At 37.3% G+C, this 18,120-nt stretch overlaps 2 protein-coding genes across 10 annotated transcripts in view; both read right to left on the bottom strand.

The window, feature by feature from the left end:
* TTC21B (tetratricopeptide repeat domain 21B) overlaps positions 1-6,063 on the bottom strand; it is a 40,158-nt gene extending 34,095 nt beyond the window's left edge. For 2 of the 3 annotated variants that reach the window (XM_061343540.1, XM_061343550.1), the window contains exons 1-4: positions 5,958-6,063; positions 5,642-5,771; positions 4,672-4,782; positions 2,637-2,803 (exon numbers count right to left, since the gene is read on the bottom strand). In XM_061343540.1, the coding sequence (XP_061199524.1) occupies positions 2,637-2,803; positions 4,672-4,782; positions 5,642-5,771; positions 5,958-5,978 (429 nt within the window). In that variant the 5' untranslated portion in view covers positions 5,979-6,063. The remainder of the gene's footprint in view (positions 1-2,636; positions 2,804-4,671; positions 4,783-5,641; positions 5,772-5,957) is intronic. The other variant, XM_061343531.1, reaches the window with a different exon arrangement.
* A 2,168-nt stretch (positions 6,064-8,231) lies between these two features.
* LOC133207003 (sodium channel protein type 1 subunit alpha) overlaps positions 8,232-18,120 on the bottom strand; it is a 95,413-nt gene continuing 85,524 nt past the window's right edge. For all 7 annotated transcript variants that reach the window (XM_061343470.1, XM_061343492.1, XM_061343461.1 and 4 more), the window contains 5 exons: positions 14,670-14,723; positions 14,182-14,319; positions 12,470-12,574; positions 11,822-12,092; positions 8,232-11,452 (listed from right to left, as the gene is read on the bottom strand). In XM_061343470.1, coding sequence (XP_061199454.1) covers positions 10,287-11,452; positions 11,822-12,092; positions 12,470-12,574; positions 14,182-14,319; positions 14,670-14,723 — 1,734 coding nt within the window. In that variant the 3' untranslated portion in view covers positions 8,232-10,286. The remainder of the gene's footprint in view (positions 11,453-11,821; positions 12,093-12,469; positions 12,575-14,181; positions 14,320-14,669; positions 14,724-18,120) is intronic.

The raw sequence follows: 18,120 nt of genomic DNA, 5'->3' as shown, positions 1-18,120 counted from the left end.
AGAAATGACTGCATAAGACACCATATTTCTGCAAACACTGCTGCAGAATATGTTCTTAAGATATATGAGACACCGAGAAACAAATGGGGTGCTGCTGAAAAAGCAGAGGCACCTAGTTTTTTTCTGTTACTGTCTGATTAAAAAGAAAAGCTTGTGTGTGAAGGGAAAAGATCTGACATTTCCCAAATCCCTAACAGCATTATAAATTAGTAAAACAGTATTATAAAAAAACATTATAGTAGTTAGAAATTTTAGAAGTTGAAATGTCTCATTGAAGGAATTATTGCCTATAACTAATGAATTTTATTTCTCTTATGTGTTCCAGACATTTACTGACAGCTTAGGTAACTCTACTGTAAAGTGCTGGATTATTTAACCAAAATATAATTGCCATAAAATATTAAACTATAAAATATCACTAGCTCTGTTATAACAAAATTAAAGAAGAGAGTCATTTATTTAAAATGCAAAGGTTAGCAAAAGAGCCATATTCTGTAACTGCTAACAATCAGGGACATGATTTTGTTATGCGACAGGAACTAGCTGAAATTGATATATTCAAGTTTTGGTTTGTTTTTTTTAAAGGAGGTATTTTACTTCTCTATAAAGAGTACATAAAGTATCTTATCAAAGTATATTGTATATACTAAGCAAACCATAATCCACAAAGTTTAAAGTACCCTTAATTTCTTCCCCAAAACCATGAAGTATACATAACTTCATATTGTCAAACTAGGAACAGGGATAAGCATCATAAGTAAACTTGGAAAAAAGAAAAAACATTTTTTCCTACATATTTAAATGCCAATGTATATTTTTACATGTGTGCATATCCCTCTGTATAAAAAAAAACATATACAGTATTTCAAATTCATTAAACACCTCTGCTGAAAGTATTTCCTACTAAGCAACTTTCCCAAATAATCTTTTGAAAACAAAAACAAGCAAACAAAACCCAACTACTATGGCTTTAATAAGCAAAGTCATAAATACTGCTGTTTTACAGAAATGGCATACCATTACTCTTTTTAGAAATAAACATGTTACCGCTTTGTGATGTCCTCAGTTATTTCTTCATGAGTAAAATTTAAGCAGTAATTAAAAATAAACTACCAATTTTAATTAAAAACAGTGATAATTCAAAAGCTAGTACTCAAATTCATAATGTAATTCAGATACTAACGTTTGGAATAGTTGTGGATTTTTAACTCACGTAGTATCACATAAACTGTAAAACCGTAGATTATAGATTGAGCAATGCACTGAACGACACGGAGGAACAATTCAGAAACAACATTTGCGTTTAATACTAGTGTCATAAGTGAACAATTATGCATTCAATTTTAACAGCTCTTCCTCAGAGACGTCTGACAATATAAAGCTTTTTCTCCCCTTGAACTGAAGCTGATACATGCTTTAAAACACCCCCAACATTAAGTTTTCACAAACCTCTTCAAAGATTCTAGTGAATTTTGATGCCTGTATACAACTGCAGAAGACATTGCTATATACAACACACTGATTTTAAAATAAATTACGTTCAGTAAAACCCCAAGCAAATTTTGCCTTTAGTAACTGCTGAAAATATAAGTACCCAATCCTTTGAATATTTTTGGACTTCAGATTCAAAATAGATGCGTCTCCCTAGTGAGGCTGTGGTACTTAGTTTTTTTCCTAGAAATTATGATGCTCGGTATCAAATAGCAAAATTGGCATAACTGTATTATTTCCATTGGTCAGTGCAGACCTGTCATTTCCTCAGTGAAAATGAATATTTAGCAGACAAAAGAATAATTATGGGAAGTCTACTTGGCCCTGTCAGATGAATTTATGACATTAAGAATCACAGAATCATAGAATAGTTAGGGTTGGAACAGACCTTGAGATCATCTAGTTCCAACCCCTGGGGCATAGGCAGGGACACCTCACACTAAACCATGTCATAGAATCATAGAATAGTTAGGGTTGGAAAGGACCTTAAGATCATCAACTTAAAACTCGCATGCCATGGGCAGGGACACCTCGCTCTAAGGCTCTGTCCAACCTGGACTTGAACACCACCAGGGATGGAGCATTCACAACTTCCTTGGGCATTAATGTCTCTTTGTCTCCTCAAAAATAGGACCAAGAAATAAATCTCTTCCCTTCTCCCTACACTCTGCTTATTTCACCAGATTTTGCCTAATTTTAGCACCATCACATTAACTGAGTACAATGTATTAGCTCATTTCTTCATTTTCATTTTGACACGCAATACTGATACCCCAATAACCGCATTGAGATTCCCAAAGACACACTTTCTCAATTGTAACCAGGACAATAAGATAAAACACCATTACCAGTATTAGGTGCCCTAAAAAGTCATTACATAAGTTCACAGAAAAAAAAAACCCACAATTTTTTAAGACCTAACTCACTGGAAATGTAATCCAATACAAAATACAGACGGAACCACAGACAGAAGTAATAATGCCTGAGACAGTCACTCCATGAGAGCTGTTAACAGTTTAAATTACATTAAAATAAGAACACAAAACAGTTAAAGGAAACTTCCAAATAGCATTGCTGCACTAAGTCTAACTTCCCAGTATACATGATCCTATTACTATTTTACATAGGAAAAAAAAAAAAGTTACCTCTTTACCACCACCAGAAACTTTTATCATTCTATCAACATATTCACGGGCTTTGTCCTCACGACCAAGATGCCACAAAAATATGCCAGCAAAGTACAGAGCCCGCTGTCCTGCTGTTCTACGTTGCTCCTTCAGTTTTGCGTCCAATTCTAGAATAGCATCGCGATCTGAAAAGGTTTTGTTCACAGCTTAGGTTGATAGCATCTCAAAATATTACAAGAGAGCAGCACATAAGTCAAGAGGTTCCAAAGCAGACCTTGTTTCCTGTATTGTGTATTGATAAACATAGATCCTTGTAATCCAAAATATTAATCAGGTAGAGGTAAAAGACAGAAGAGGATTCCCATCAACATGGTAATTTGTGCAGGAATACTGCTACTTGTTAAACCTCAAATCTGCAGATGAGGCTTCTGCCAGATAAACAGAAACTTGACAATTAGGTTCACATTTATACCAGTGTCCACCAAATACGTAAACAGTTAAATGCAGAGCAGCCCTAAAAAGCTGAACATGAGATTATTTAGCTCCAGAATCCCTAGAAAACACATGCTGTTTTTCTTAAAACTAAAACTCAATTTTCCCACAACCTGTTACTGTCAGTTGCTCTCATCAGGTTAATCCCACACAGAAATTTAATTTTGTATGGGGGGCTTACTGCCAAATATTTTCTTTTACCCACATTAATTTCTGATCCATTTTTAGAAGCCATTAAAATCAAATGTCTGACTCTTGAAATGCATGATAATTTTGCTGCCTTAGCATATTAATCCTCAGGGACCCAAATAAGACTGATGTCATTACTCAGAGCTATTTCACATCCATACTGCTTAACAAAATTGTCAGTAACAGTTATAAATCTGCACAGTCAGGAAGCTACCAGGGCAATAGTTTAATGACAACTTGGTTTACCTGATAAACCAACTGTGGTTTTGAGAATAACCTCTGTTTTTAGACCGGGGAAAGGAATATCAGTGTTCACAAAATTCTCTTCTCCATTTGTAAGGTCAGGGTAACTTGAAAGATAGAAATGGCTTGGATTTAATGACTTCTTAAATTGCAACTCTGCTTGTCCTGGGTTCAGCTATATCAGTTTTTCTCTCCTTCCTAGTAGCTGGTGCAGTGCTGTGGTTTTGACTTTAGTTTGAGAAGAGTGCTGGTAATACACCAATGTTTTTAGTTGTTGCTAAGTAATGCTTACTTCTATCAAGGACTTTTCAGTCTCATGCTCTGCCAGGGAGGAGGGGCACAAGAAGCTGGGAGGAAGCAGAGACAGGACACCTGACCCAAACTAGCCAAAAAGGTATTCCATACCACATCACATCATGCCCAGTATATAAACTGAGGGGGGGTCACCTAGACGGCCCAGATCACTGCTCAGGTCAGGCTGGGTATCAGTCAGCGGGTGGTTAGCAACTGTATTGTGCATCACTTGTGTTCATTGTTTTATTTTCCTTTTCCCTTTTTAGTTTTATATTCTTTTCCCTTGTTATTTCCCTTATCATTATTATTATTGGTGATAGCAGCAGTGGTTTGTGTTATACCTTAGTTACTGGACTGTTCGTATCTCAACCAGTGGGAGTTACATTCTTTCGATTCTCTTCCCATCCTTTGGGAAGCAGGAGGGAAGAAAGATGGGAGTGAGCAAGCGGCTGCGTGGTTCATAGTTACCAGCTGGGCTGAAACCACGACACTGCTCAACAGCACCAGTATCAGACAAGAGTGAACAATAGTCACAAGAAGCTTGATTAATTTCTTTTTTTTCCCATGACAGGCTTTTCATCACAGTAAATAAGTCAGAGATTATTATTTTATTTTTTTTTTAGTATTTCATTTTAACATTCACTCTGATCCTTTGCTGTTTTGTGTTTTCTTATTTTTGTTTGCAATCTTGGTAAGTGTCAATTTAGTACTATATAGTATGTCAAATGCAAAGCTGGAGCGCACATTTTTGAATTAGGCAGAATTAGTCTACAACCCCTAGAACATTGCACAGAGCTATTTAAAACATGACGCAGTACTGTCTCAATGACTGTACCTGGCTTAGAGCTCTTTTTATGGGCATAAATCAGAGCCATCATTGCACAAAGTGACACCTCCTGTTTGCTCTTAATAGACTCCAACTGTCGAATCCCCTCTTGGATGTCACCTGGTGGAACAAGCACAGAATAGGCTATAATATTTTTCAAGATAGAGAATATCAACATCAAACATCAATCTCGCTTACATTTTCCCCTCTATCTTTTTCTTCTGTATTTCTGATAACAGCTTCTTCATAACTCCATTATTCACACATCCACTTTCACTTCCTGTGCAAGTCTTTCAGACAGACACAAGAAAGAAAAAAAGCATCTCTGTGCAGAGAACTTGAAAGGAGTTACATGCTAGTTCTGCCAACTGCCATAAAGATGAAAATCATTTTTGTTATTTGCTTTATACCGGCATTGAGCAGCTCTTCTTGCTTCTGTTTCTTTAGATGGCCAGATATTTTGCCTTGCTTGTGTGAAACTTTTGAATAACAGTAGGTAAGTCAGTATCAGAAAAAACAGAAACTTGTAATTGCAAAGCAAACAAAAAAGTCAGGGAGCTTGGAAACAGATACCTCACCTCAAAACCTTCTGAATCCCTCCTTGCCCTCTGCCACAGCCTTCCCCTACCCGGGTTACCTTCAGTATTTTGTGACAGCCTTGAAATACGGATTTAGCAAAATAAAACTTCTCAAAACAGTTTAATGTACACAAAGACCCTCCCAACAGGCATCAGCTGCCAGCTCCTCTGAGGCAGATGCATACAACAAAGTTAGATACAGCTGCATTGAAGGGAAAAGCTCAAACCAGCATGTGTATGGGGTGTGATCATGAAACACTGGCAACCTTCTCAGCATGGAAAACATTCAAACTCCATGACACTGGTTTCTTTTTGTGTTAGAGACTGAGTTTTGCGACGTAAGGAAACCCAGAGTCTGGGAGGGACAGGACACAACAACCAGCTCCCCAGCCCCACATTACCTTCCCTCAGGGCGCCGTAGGCTTGGTAGAAAATCAACACCGGATCGCTGCCCAGCCGCCCCAGCGCCTCCTCCGCCGCAGCCCGGACGTGGTGGAAATAGCCTTCTCGGCAGTAATAATTGAGCAGGGCCTGCAGGAGGGGCGGCCGCGGTTCACTCGTGCAAACGCTTCATCCCGGGACGGTAGCAGACCGCGCCGCGGGCCCCAGGCTCCACCGCTCCACCGCCCCTCCCGCGGATCACCGCCCTCCCACCCGCCAGCCCGGCCGCTGCGCAGCCCCACACCCGAGGAGGGTCCCGGGGCAGACGGCGCCCACCTGCTGCACCTCCGCGTCCATCGTTGCTACCCAGCGCCGCTGTAGCCGCGGGGGAGGCCCCGGAAGGGTGAGGAAGAGCCTGGCAGCACGCCGCCATTGGCTGGCTAGCAAGAGCTCCCGCTGCCATTGGCTGGTTTAGCAGGAGCACTCACTGCCATTGGCTTGGAGGGAAATGAGGTGGGAGAGACACGGGAAGAAAAACTGGCGGAAAAGGGCAGCACGTGCCGGAGGCTATTGGGCTCTCGGGAGCACGCGGAAGGGAGGCCCCGTGTCATTGGGTCCCAGGCGGAGAGGGCGGGGTTTGAGCGCACCTTGGCGGGCGGTGCTGTTTGCGGGGTACCGCGCCCCCTGCCGGCGCTGCCGCACGGTCCCCAGCAGCGAGGGCTGTTACTGAGTGAACGCTGCGCGGAAAGCCTGGAGTATCGGTTTGTTTCTTGCTTTTTTTGGCTCGACATACGACTCAGTGGCGCACACTCCCTGTGTTTTATAATGTATTTTCGTACAGAACACTTCAAACTATGTAGAAATGAAATAGCAGTGGGGTAAAATCCAATGCAAAAAGTTCTCCTACTTTCCCCCTTACCCCCGCCCCCCCCTTCTCTCCTGGGAATTACAGAGTGGGAAAGACTAGGAGAACTCAGGTTTTCCCCTGGAGGTGAAAGCATGCCCAGTCATCGTTTCCAGACACCAGAAACAGCCCACCGTTGCTAAACAGCACTCTTTTAGAGCGTCTGTGCTGTCCGTCCCGCATGGAAACCACCCATATTGCCGTACAGTACAAGGAGGCAAACCCGTCTTGCACTAAATTAACAGATGAAGCTGTTTCTTCCAGCGGAGAGCACTCAGAGTAAGCTTTCCTAACAAGCTCATCACACACAGGACTACTCCATTGCACGCTTCTCATTCCCAGTGTCAGGAAGGTGCCAAAGAAGTAATACATAAGAATATTCATTTTTTCTTGTTGGCCCAGATGATCGTCAACATTTCCTGTTGTAACTGATGCTCTACTTGTTTCGAAGTGACATTTCAGCTTCTGTAACATTGCAAAACTAATACAGGTATGAGAAAAAACTGTTTTTGCATGGCCACAACCTGTGATCAGCAGTGAGAGTGGCACAGTTCTCATTTACCTTAGAACTATTCCCTTGAGAAGAGCTAAGGTTAAAAAGCTGTTCATAGACTGTCAAAAACTATTATTCAGTTTATTGCCTTATTTTTGAAGCAGCCTATTCGTTCTGACAGTTTTTTGATAATTAACATACTTTTTAAGGTAAGCTTTTAAGACACAGTTTTGTCTGTGTATTAATCTGAAAATACTTATAATTTTTATTTTGATATTTATGCATTCCATCAAAGTTTTAGACTTTTTTTTCATATTGCATTTCAGAACAATTTGAAGGAGAAATATTTTCCTGCCCCAAAAGATTTGTGATGAATTTCAGAGACGATGCTATGAAATTTTATTACTGCATTAGCAACTGAGCAAGCATATGGAACACAATTGCTCATAAACTGACTTTAGTTCAGTATTAGTTCAGTATTCATCTCTGAGTGTTTTCATTGTAAGTTGTAAGGGAATGCAATATAAAAGCATATAAGCATATAAAATGAGCATTTAATAAATTCACTGAAACAATTAGTAAAGAATAACCAACATGCCCACTTTCTAGCTGCATTTGCATCTTTCCATATCAGTATCCACACATGCTAGCTTTTAGAAATGTGGTACTTCCAGGGAGATTCTTAAACATTCCTAAGGAAAAGAACAGTGGTTGTTCATTCTGACTCTGATTCGCCTTTTTCAGAAATCCACTTGCATATGAGAAGTTCTGTAGCCTATTTGTGAATAGTAACTAGGAAGAATGAACTGGTTCTCATAATCCAAGCTGTGGAATGCCATGTATCTAGTACTATGTTCAATCCTTGTTTTCTTTTCATAAACTCATGGATGCTCTCTTTTAGTTCCTGTAAATGCTCAGAGCCTCGTGGGACACACTCAGGACAGCTCTGCTATTTGATGGTTGAGTACCCCACTGGATGGAGCTGTGGCATGAACTCAGCGCAGTACTATGGATACATGTGGAATCGTCATGCTCAGTGTCTAATATATATTGAATTAGAAATTCCTAGTTGAACTAACAAGGAAGTCCCAAAGATTTGCTCACACGGAAGAACAGTGTAGCTGCCTGTAAAGGTTTTCAGTATCTTCTTATTCTGTAGTTTTAGAAGCATACCTTTTTTATGTTAATGTCAGATAGTAAAGAAAACGGAACATACAATAAAAAAATGTAATCTTTATTATTTTGGCGCATTAATAATGTTCTTTAGCATCAGTTAGGGTAATAGTAGCATCTTCCTGCATGCAGTTCACTAATACAGTATTAGTCAATAATTTTAATAAAAGTAATTTATATTTAATTTTCCTGTGTAAGAAACATAAAATGTCCTGATGTGTTGGATTAGACAATTTTGCTACTTTCTCTGTGTGAAAAAATATTGTGGACCCAAGGTAACATTTAGAACTGTTCTAGTGCAACATGAATCAAAAAAATCTGTGAGTGAACATGACAAAAGATTAAGGATTCTGTGAAAGAAAGGTTGTATCTGAAAACTTATAAAGCAGGCACTGCTTAGACATTCAATTTGAACTTTACACCATTTCCCAACTGCAAAAAACAGATTTTAAAAAGAAAATTATGAGCTTATTTCACAGAAAGTATTGACATTTGCAAATATTGCAAAAAAAATAAGAACCTACAGCTATCCATTCTTTCATTTATACCTTGTTCTCTGGAGTTCTGTGAAAAAGTGCTATGGACAGAAAGTAACAAAAATGGTGTGACATCAACCTGAAGATAAAATTCTGTTCTCATTTTATGTACATAATGCTGAAAAATAAAATAAAATGATTTTTACAGTATTTATATTTGCTTATAAAATCCTAACATTATTTTCAACAGGTTTAGTAGTTTTCAATGTCTGTACAGTTTGGATATACACTATATGCTTCAAAATGTAAACCAAATAAGCTCCTAATTAGCTGCAAAATATTGCTTAATGGTATGAAAGAATGAGGTCTTGTAGAGTAGTTTATTTCATTTAGCTCTGATGTATGCCTTCCCATATTTAGGAATCCTGGACAGTCAAAGGAACAGCAGCATAGGCAATATAAACATGCACTGATAGCATCCAAACTATCTATAATGGCAGATAATACATAATTTTACCTGTTGAATGCTTCTATGCTACACTTATTGTGGTACATATTTGATGCAATAAATGTGCTAAGGTCATTATCTGTTTGCTCAAACATGCACCACAGGTTAAAAATTACTATTTACATAGCAGAGGGCTTTTCATTAATGTGTACAACAACATCAATCTTACCGAGAGCTGAAGATGGCTAAACAATACTGCAGGATAAAGCAGGACAACTTTATAAAGGGCTCTTTAAATCAATTTGGAGGGCTGAGGCAGATTCATTTATTATTTGTATGCAGAAAGACATTTGGCAAAGACAAAATCTGTGACTTCACACCCAGAAAGAAGTTTGCGCTTTCTGAAACTAAATGGTTTGTGCAAAAACTGATCTGTTTCTACTGTTCTTTTGAGTTATAGGGGATTTTACAGGTGAACTAAGACTTGTGTGGGTATGATACAACATGAATACATTAATTAAGCACCTCAAAATCTATTATTCCTTCCCAGAAACACTGTGCTAAAAAAATCTTTGTTCTGTGTGACTTAATGTTATTTTCATGCATGATCTATAAGTGCAGCATGCCTTCATGCAAATCATTTCTGCATCTATACTAGTGGTATAATAGAACACCTGGCCCTTGTACCTGTAACAGTGTACTTAATCCCCTTTCCCAACAGAAGCCCCATTTACAAAAATAGTCACATATCATAAACAATATATGAATAAAAATAAGATGAATCCACCAACACAGATTTTGTAAAAATACGACGTATGTGGCAGTTGAAATGCAAACAGTGGATACAGTTACCATATTGTTTTATGTTAAACACACAAATACTTGGTTTGCACCCCTTTAACTGGTCCCTACAGTCTGCATAGCCATTTTTTCTCTCTTCTTCAGCAGTGTCAGCTGGTAGTGAGAACAATAACCTCCTGTCAAGGTTGTTCCCCTATATCACAGTCACAGCCACTGTCTTTTAATAGGCACTGACCTTTAATGTACAGTATATTTGTAAAAATCGTCAGTTTGGCATAGACCTCCAGCAGGAGTCCTGTTGACACGAACGCATGATCCTTACAGGGTATGAACTATTTTGCACACAGATGATTTTGCTTGCTATTTACTTTTATTTCTGACCAGCTTTATCTTCCTTTTCATGCTTTTCTTTGACTTGCCTTGTTACACGGTCATAAGAAGGTGGACAAACTGCTGTTGATGCGGTTACAGTTTTCTCTGTAAATGAGTTTTCATTTAACTTGTCAATGAGGATTTCATCTTTTATGCCCTGACCAGCCCCTCCTTCAGTTTTGTTTTTGTTATAGATAAAGGAAGCTTGTTTTACTGTTCGTTTTAAAAGGTGACGTCTATACGCCCGCTGAATAATGACAGCAGATACTTCCTCCTGTTTTCTCTTTAATGTGGTTGTAATTGGTTCGTAGGAAGCCTTTGAAGGATTGGATGCCATAAACCGATCTTCCATCTGTATTCTGAGGGCATCCATCTCCCCACTTTCCCCCAAAACACGCTTTGTGAAAGCAAACAAGATGTCAAGGCAGTGAATTCTGTCACCACTTACCATGGGCAGATCCATTGCAATAAGCTGGACTTTGTTTGGTTTGGGTAGATGAAGAGGAGGCTCAAGTGCTGCTGCAAAATCAGATAATTTCTCAAATTCCATGAATTGTGTTGCATCAGGATCAAACTTCTCCCAGACTTCATAGAACATCTCAAAGTCATCCTCACTCAAGGGTTCAGCACTTTCTTCAGTAGCAACACCGAAGTTCTCCAAAATCACAGCAATGTACATGTTCACCACTACCAGAAATGATATGATAATGTAGCTGACAAAGAAGAAAATCCCAACAGAAGGGTTGCCACAGTCACCTTTCACTGAGCTCCCTGGGTGAGCTTTGTTAGGGTCACAGTCTGGCTCCCCACTGTTGAGAATTGGGGCTAGCAAACCATCCCAGCCTGCAGATGTGGTAATTTGAAACAGGCAGATCATGCTGTTGCCAAACGTCTCAAAGTTGAACATATCATCTATACCAGCTTCCCTTTTAACATAGGCAAAGTTGGACATGCCAAATATCGCATAAATAAACATGACAAGGAACAGCAGCAGACCAATGTTGAACAAAGCAGGAAGAGACATCATCAAAGCAAACAGCAGAGTGCGGATTCCCTTAGCGCCTTTAATGAGACGCAGGATTCGGCCAATTCTGGCAAGTCGGATGACTCTGAATAGTGTTGGGGACACAAAATACTTTTCAATCATCTCGGCTAAAAACATACCTAAAACAGAAAGAAATAAACCCAAGATACATTACTCCGTATCAGAGTAGAAATTTAGAAAAATAGATTTAAGACTGGTTGTTCTATGTGGCAGTTAAATATATTCTGTAGATTCAACTTGCATAATCACTGTTATACCATTTATACTTAGTATTTGCAGGAGAAATAAATGTTGAAAGATTGTAAGTTTCAATGGTTGGAATAGGTAAATTATTAAATACAACTAGAAGTTGCATGACTAAATATTCTATGAATGTATGATTTAGTTGTAAACTTTGCAATGGCAAAAGCCAACCATACAGATGCATGCAAGTGGAAGATCACCTTAATATTCTTTTTAACCTTCTTTTTAGTTTAACAGAAACTTACCTACTATTGAGAGAATGACGACTACAAAATCAAAAATGTTCCAGCCTATAGTGAAATAGTAATGGCGAAGTGAAATCAATTTCAGGACACATTCTCCAGTGAAAAGGACAATGAACACCAGGTTTATCCAGTATAAAATATTTTCCATTTCTTTACTCTGGTCATCAGTTTCTACCATCATGGTAACCATGTTAAGACAAATAAGAATCATGATGCTGATGTCAAATACTTGTTGTGTCACAAAATCAAAGACCATGCCTTGGAATTTGTTCTGAGGAGAAAATAAAAAAACAAAACAAATGTCCAATACAAACTGTAATTGTTTTTCTTTTCACATTAGAAGCAAGCAGAAAAATACATGCAGTAAGGCCTACAAGACCTCAGTAAAAGCAAAACTAGTGACCTTAAGTAGACTATTCAAATTAAAGTGAGTACAACAGCTTAGTTCAGCCTCTATGGTTTGTATATTCTTACATAAACTGGTTGCAAGGGAAAAATACATTTTCTTTTTACTGTGCTTTCATTTTTGCTGACTGATAGACTAATTAATGCTAATTTTCACATGGGCATATTTCTGCTCTCTGTATATCAATAAAACCCAAACTGTTCATAAATAGCTATTGGTCTGATGTGTATAAATAGTTTTACCCCGGGTCTTGGTATAGGTTTTTGTGGTTTTTTGGATCCCAGCTTTTTCATTGCATTGTAGTATTTCTTCTGCTCTTCTGTCATAAATATGTCTTGACCTCCAAAGTAAAAATAAGAAATCAAAACTGGTTATAATCACATTTATATGCAGTGCTGAAAAAACTCTGGAAGAGAAATATGATTTACTTACTTCATGAAAATCAAGAAGACTTAATTGGGAAAAGCTCCTAGCTATCAAATGCAGCTGCCTGCAATTTAAGCATTTAGTCCAGAGCTTGTCTGGACATCCACTATTGCATTTCACAAAAACCAGTAATGCAACATTTTTCTACAGTTACTTTTCTGGAACTTCAAGAAGTCCTTTTGAATACCTCTTTTATAGGGTGAGATATGGTAAGCAGCATCTGAGATAAGCTTGAATAGCCTGGGCTGCTCAATATTATCACTTCTGATCTGCGATTTTAGTGAAACAAAGGAACCAAAGTCAGGTTTTCAGCACATGAATGTGTTAGTGCTTTAGGTATCTCTAGTTTAGCAATCACAACATGAAGATTGGGACTTAAAGTTTTCAAGGTGTTTGAGAAGATGGATTATCAGACTTCTGAGAAACCAAAGACTGAAGCGCCTCTGTGTACAATGAAGTTCTGATTAGCAAAAGCCGTTACTGGCCTTTGGAGTCTGACAGTGAAGATGAAGAGAACATTATTTATGGTTCTTTCATGGCATCCTAACCAAAATCCACTGCCCATAGTAACTTTCTTGTAGAAGCAGCTTGAATGAAAACCCATCAGACTCCACATATATCTAGAAGTAATTTTTTCATGGATAAAAGGTACTTGCAGACATCTAGTTCCAGGAATATTTATGAACATGTAGCACTGGATGCAGACTCTTTGTGGATGAGTGCTTGGGAAGCCTGAAGACATGGGATTTCATGCACTGTAGAGTAGACAGGCTCCCTAACTATATACCCCTGGGGCTTTAGCACGTACAGTTTTCCAAAAATCTTACTTAGCATCTCTCATTAGCAACAGAGAGTGATGAAGAGCAGTAAGGTAAAATTAAACTAGTAGTTCATGGCTGCTTCTTTCCTTTAGTTTTCATTACCTTGTCTATTTACAGAAAATAATTTTAAAGATGAGCATCTGATACTCAGACCATCTGTACTAGTGAGATTATCTACATCTGTACTATGAAACAATAAAAAAAGGCCCTGAGATAGTTACAAACCACTACTGTTCTGTATCTTTTCAGATAATTCAGAACTTGATTACTTGAGATCAATAAAACAGTAGTCTGTACCAGTGTGATGAAATAATGCAGTATTTTCACAATCAAGTAGCTATTATTTTTGTGTTGATAGAATCCCTACAAATCAAGAAAAAAAATCAAGAAATTATGAGTATTTTAATGTAGAGGCCTAAATCAAGAGTTTGATCATGTAAGGAGATTTCATGAAGTTTAGGTATTGAAAAGGAGATGACTTGAGGAAGACTAAACTGGACACTGAAACCGGAAGTGTCTGCCCCATTTACTAGAATGTTAAATCTTGCTATATTGATGTATACTACATCTTGGTAAGAATTTATGTCCTAATATAATTCAGCTTTTTCAATTCTGAACAAACCTTGTGTGTGAATTCCATATATTATGCACTTGCAAAAATGCAGTACTTTAGATTATCTTCAGAAAAGAAATAAAACAATACTTATCTTCTTTTTCTGCTGATTGAAGTTATCAATAATGACACCAATGAACAGGTTCAGGGTGAAAAAAGACCCAAAAATGATAAAGATGACAAAATACAAATACATATACAGATTGTCTTCATACTTGGGTTGTTGTAATACCTAAGAAAAAAAAAAAAATATCACTCCTAAGATTTCATGTGAAAATGAAAACTTTAGCTGAACAAAGGGCAAAATGCCCTTAATATTTTGAGTTTGAACAACACTCTTGTCACTTAGGTCAATGGATTTTGTCCATTCCATCGATTACTGACAGCATCTGGCAGTTTGTGTTCAGTTACACACAACAATTGTGTTACAATTTGTTACAGGAGAATCTTGTATTAGTTAATTTAATTTTGTTTCATTCTATTATATGAATATTAATTGATTTCAGAATATATATAAAAACACAATTCTTGATAGACAGACCTCAAGGAAAAAAGTAAATTTAAAATATTTGCAGTACTTACATCTCTTGAGTCAATAGCTGCATACATAATATCCATCCAGCCTTTAAATGTAGCCTGTAAATAGTACACACCTGTTTAAGCATAGAGCTTGAAGACAATTCATATAATTACTTCCAGCAACTGAGTACAGCACCAGGAATAATTAGCATAACATGAGATTTCTAGATAATTTTGTCTCTTTATCTCTTAGCCTTCTTCACAGCACTGCTGCATATCCCCCTATTTTGTCTCCATATTAACATTTTAAGCAGTAAGCATTATTGAGTTAATTCTAATTAATCATCAAAAATGATAGAATGCAGTGCCATTTTAGTGGAGTAAATGTTCATCAGATCTTTTCAACTGCAAAGGCTATGTACAGCTGAGAAATAGCCTTATGTAACTGAGTTGCCACCAATGAAGACTGATGTGTAGTTCTTCGTTCTCAAATCAGTCATTAAGGTGGCAACCAAAGGGAACCAAAAATTTGATCAGCTCAGAAAAGCTATTCTCCTATCAATCAGAATGCTGATTTTTCTCTACTTTGAAAGACTTTGCATGATACAGTAACTCCATTTTCACTTTAAATGTATTGCCGTTTACAGAGGCTAGATCTCTCCCATGTGTTCTGAGATGCACTGGTAAGAAGATGTGTTTTATGTGCATCAAAGGCTGAATATGCGTCATAGGTAGCAGAATTTAATGAACTTTTATAGCTATTTCATCTGCACAAAATCTGTAACTTTTTATATTTGACAGTGAGGTGTAGATTGTTTCATCTGAGTGTTCAAAACAGAAAGTAATTTTTCTCTGTTGTAGAAATTAGTTCTCTTTTGACAAGGCAACAACCCCAAGTAGAAATCACTCAGCCTGGAATCCAGTTGTGCCCTAAATAAAACAATGTAAGATGGTTCTCTGTTATCTAATTCCCTATTTTTTATTTTTTGCAAAACAAAGCTGCAGATCATTGGTTCCTTCATATTCCTTGCCATGGAGACCAGTTTCAGAAGTAAGTTGGAAAAAGAACACTCTTCATCCATAGTTATTGCTCCATCATCTTGGGGTTCCATTTCCAGTGCAGGTTTCAAGAAAGCTTGGCTTCTGCCGCATAGAAAGCAGGTGGTGAACTTAAAATGAAAAGGAATTATTTTCTTAAAAAAAAAAAAAAAAGTCCCTTACATTTCTGAAACAGTGGAATATGATAAAATCAAAGTGTAGTATCAGAGGACCAATAAACCAGTAATAAATCTGAAACAAGTAGAAGTCTCAGCTGAAGAATATTAAGTCCTTGTAGAATATTTGGACTGCAATGGATTAGGAGAGGTAAGATCAGCTTTATTTATGTAATTCCCATTAGACTTTCAATGATGGACACTCCACAGCCTCATAAAACATATTTATTCCAGCACTAGTCTTGTTTCCTAATATCAAAATCCTTCCGTTGACACGTAAGACTGTCACTTGCCATAATCATTACATATCTGGAGAACAGAGTACTAATCATCCTCTGTGCAGCACCTTTTTCTCATTTGCAAACTGATTGTTGCTGCCTTTCTTCTTTAGGATGTTATTGCTGTTCCTTCAGTCTTTTCATGTACATCTTGTTTTCCATAACTCTGATAATTCTCATTATTTTCCTCTGAGCTCTCTGCACTAGTTCATCTCTTGAAATGTAACCAAAGCTGGACTCAGTATTTCAGCTAAGGTCTTACAGGGGCTAAATAGGGCAGAATTATTACTTCATGCCTTACAGGCACTACTTTTGTTTCTCTCTTGGTACATTATTTGCATTCTTTAGAATTTCGTACCTTAGGATGAAATTGGCACTTCAAGCTGAAACAATAAATGCAAATAACCTGCCTACTTTTACATCAGAAAGATGATGCAGATGGCAGGGTAGCTCTTCTGCAAAGTGTGTGCTGTTGCCTCAGGTTCAGACACGTTATGATTTTTGCATATCATCCTCCAGGCAAAGCAGAATTATATTTTTTTGTAAATTTGTTGGTGTAGACTAGACTAACTAGAGTGAATGGAAAAAAAGAAACTAATTTTAAAATGCTAAGCTTCACAGTCATCAGTAAAATACTCCATTATAATGAGAATACTTTTCAGTTAGTGCTAGGAAAAAGAGCTGAAGAACTGAGCTGTTGTATGATGATTATTACCATTGTTAAAATGGCAACTTAAAGAGAGTGTGGGGGTGGTAAAATATAACATTAGTATCTTAAAGTTCAAAATTCAAAGTTATCTAAAGTAAAGTGTGCATTTTCCACAATAAGTTTCACAAAACCATATTAGAAAATTTAGAAAAAAACCCCGAAACTTGTAAAAATTAAGTGATTTTACAATAACACATGCTGTTTCATCATGTTGTTTTAGTCTAAACCCCTCCTGAAAATCAGTAGGAATCAGTGAATATAATTGTCATTATGCAAAAACATTTATACTAGTTGAGAGCTTAGCTGTGAGAAAATGGATTCTTAATTGCAAAAGCAGAAGTGTCAGTTTAGCAAGAGAATTTGTAATTTTTAAATATGTTGCTGAACAACAGCAAATAATCAATCTGGAGTTTCAGTGTCAAGGCATCTGCATAATGAAAGAATATTATTTCTACTGCGTTCAGTAGAAGCTTAGGCTAGCTTATGTTAGGCTCAAATTTATTTGCAACACATTTTCTTTAACAGAAATAAGGTATTATTTGGGCATATGTGCACACTGAATTGAATATAACACAGAAATATGACTAAGACATCAAATACTTAGATTCTTTTTGTATTTTCAAAAATAAAAATATATTGTATATCTTTGGTGACACTAAATAAGGAGTAATTCATTGATTTCAAAGATTACAGCAGTGTAACTAAAATCAGCATCTGTTCCAAATGTTGGGGTTTTTTTCCCCCTCGAGGAATTTTGAAAAACACATATTCAAATCCAGATTCAAACGTAGTTAGAAGAACAATCAAAACAAAAATCCCCAATCTACTTTACTATTGTTAGAAGTATGTAGCCTTTTTTCCCTGATGAAGAATTTGGTGAAGTTATAAGTAATTCTAAAGCTTCACCACTCCGTTTCTTTACCAGAAATAATGACCAGGAAGATTCACATTACCTTTTGGACATACAATAGCATTTTGCTTTTAAAATACTAACCTGCTGGAACTTTGAAGCTCTCCCAGTCTTATAGCCCTAATTCAGATTCTGATTTTCCCCTACAATTCACGAGACATGGTTTTTAGTTTATATTAGTAACAGCTGAATATTGTAATGTTGTACTTTGAGACCCACTGGTTTGCCACATTTTATCCTTGTAAGCAGGATATAAGCTTACCAGCAGGATAAAAGCAGGCCTTTAGGAGATTTACTTACCAAAGAATCCAAAAACTAGGTTCAAGTTAAATAGGCATAAGGCCATAGAATTATCAGGGCAGATGCCACATCTCTTTGTGTACACCAACCTCTTCCTCTTCCT

This window comes from Neopsephotus bourkii, unplaced genomic scaffold (genome assembly GCF_033783945.1).
Source record: "Neopsephotus bourkii isolate Nb327-2 ecotype Australia unplaced genomic scaffold, CSIRO-AGI_Nbou_v1 NB_196, whole genome shotgun sequence".
NCBI lineage: Eukaryota > Metazoa > Chordata > Aves > Psittaciformes > Psittacidae > Neopsephotus > Neopsephotus bourkii.
The sequence above is the reverse complement of the archived record's forward strand: the minus strand, read 5'-3'. Positions and strand labels throughout refer to the sequence as shown.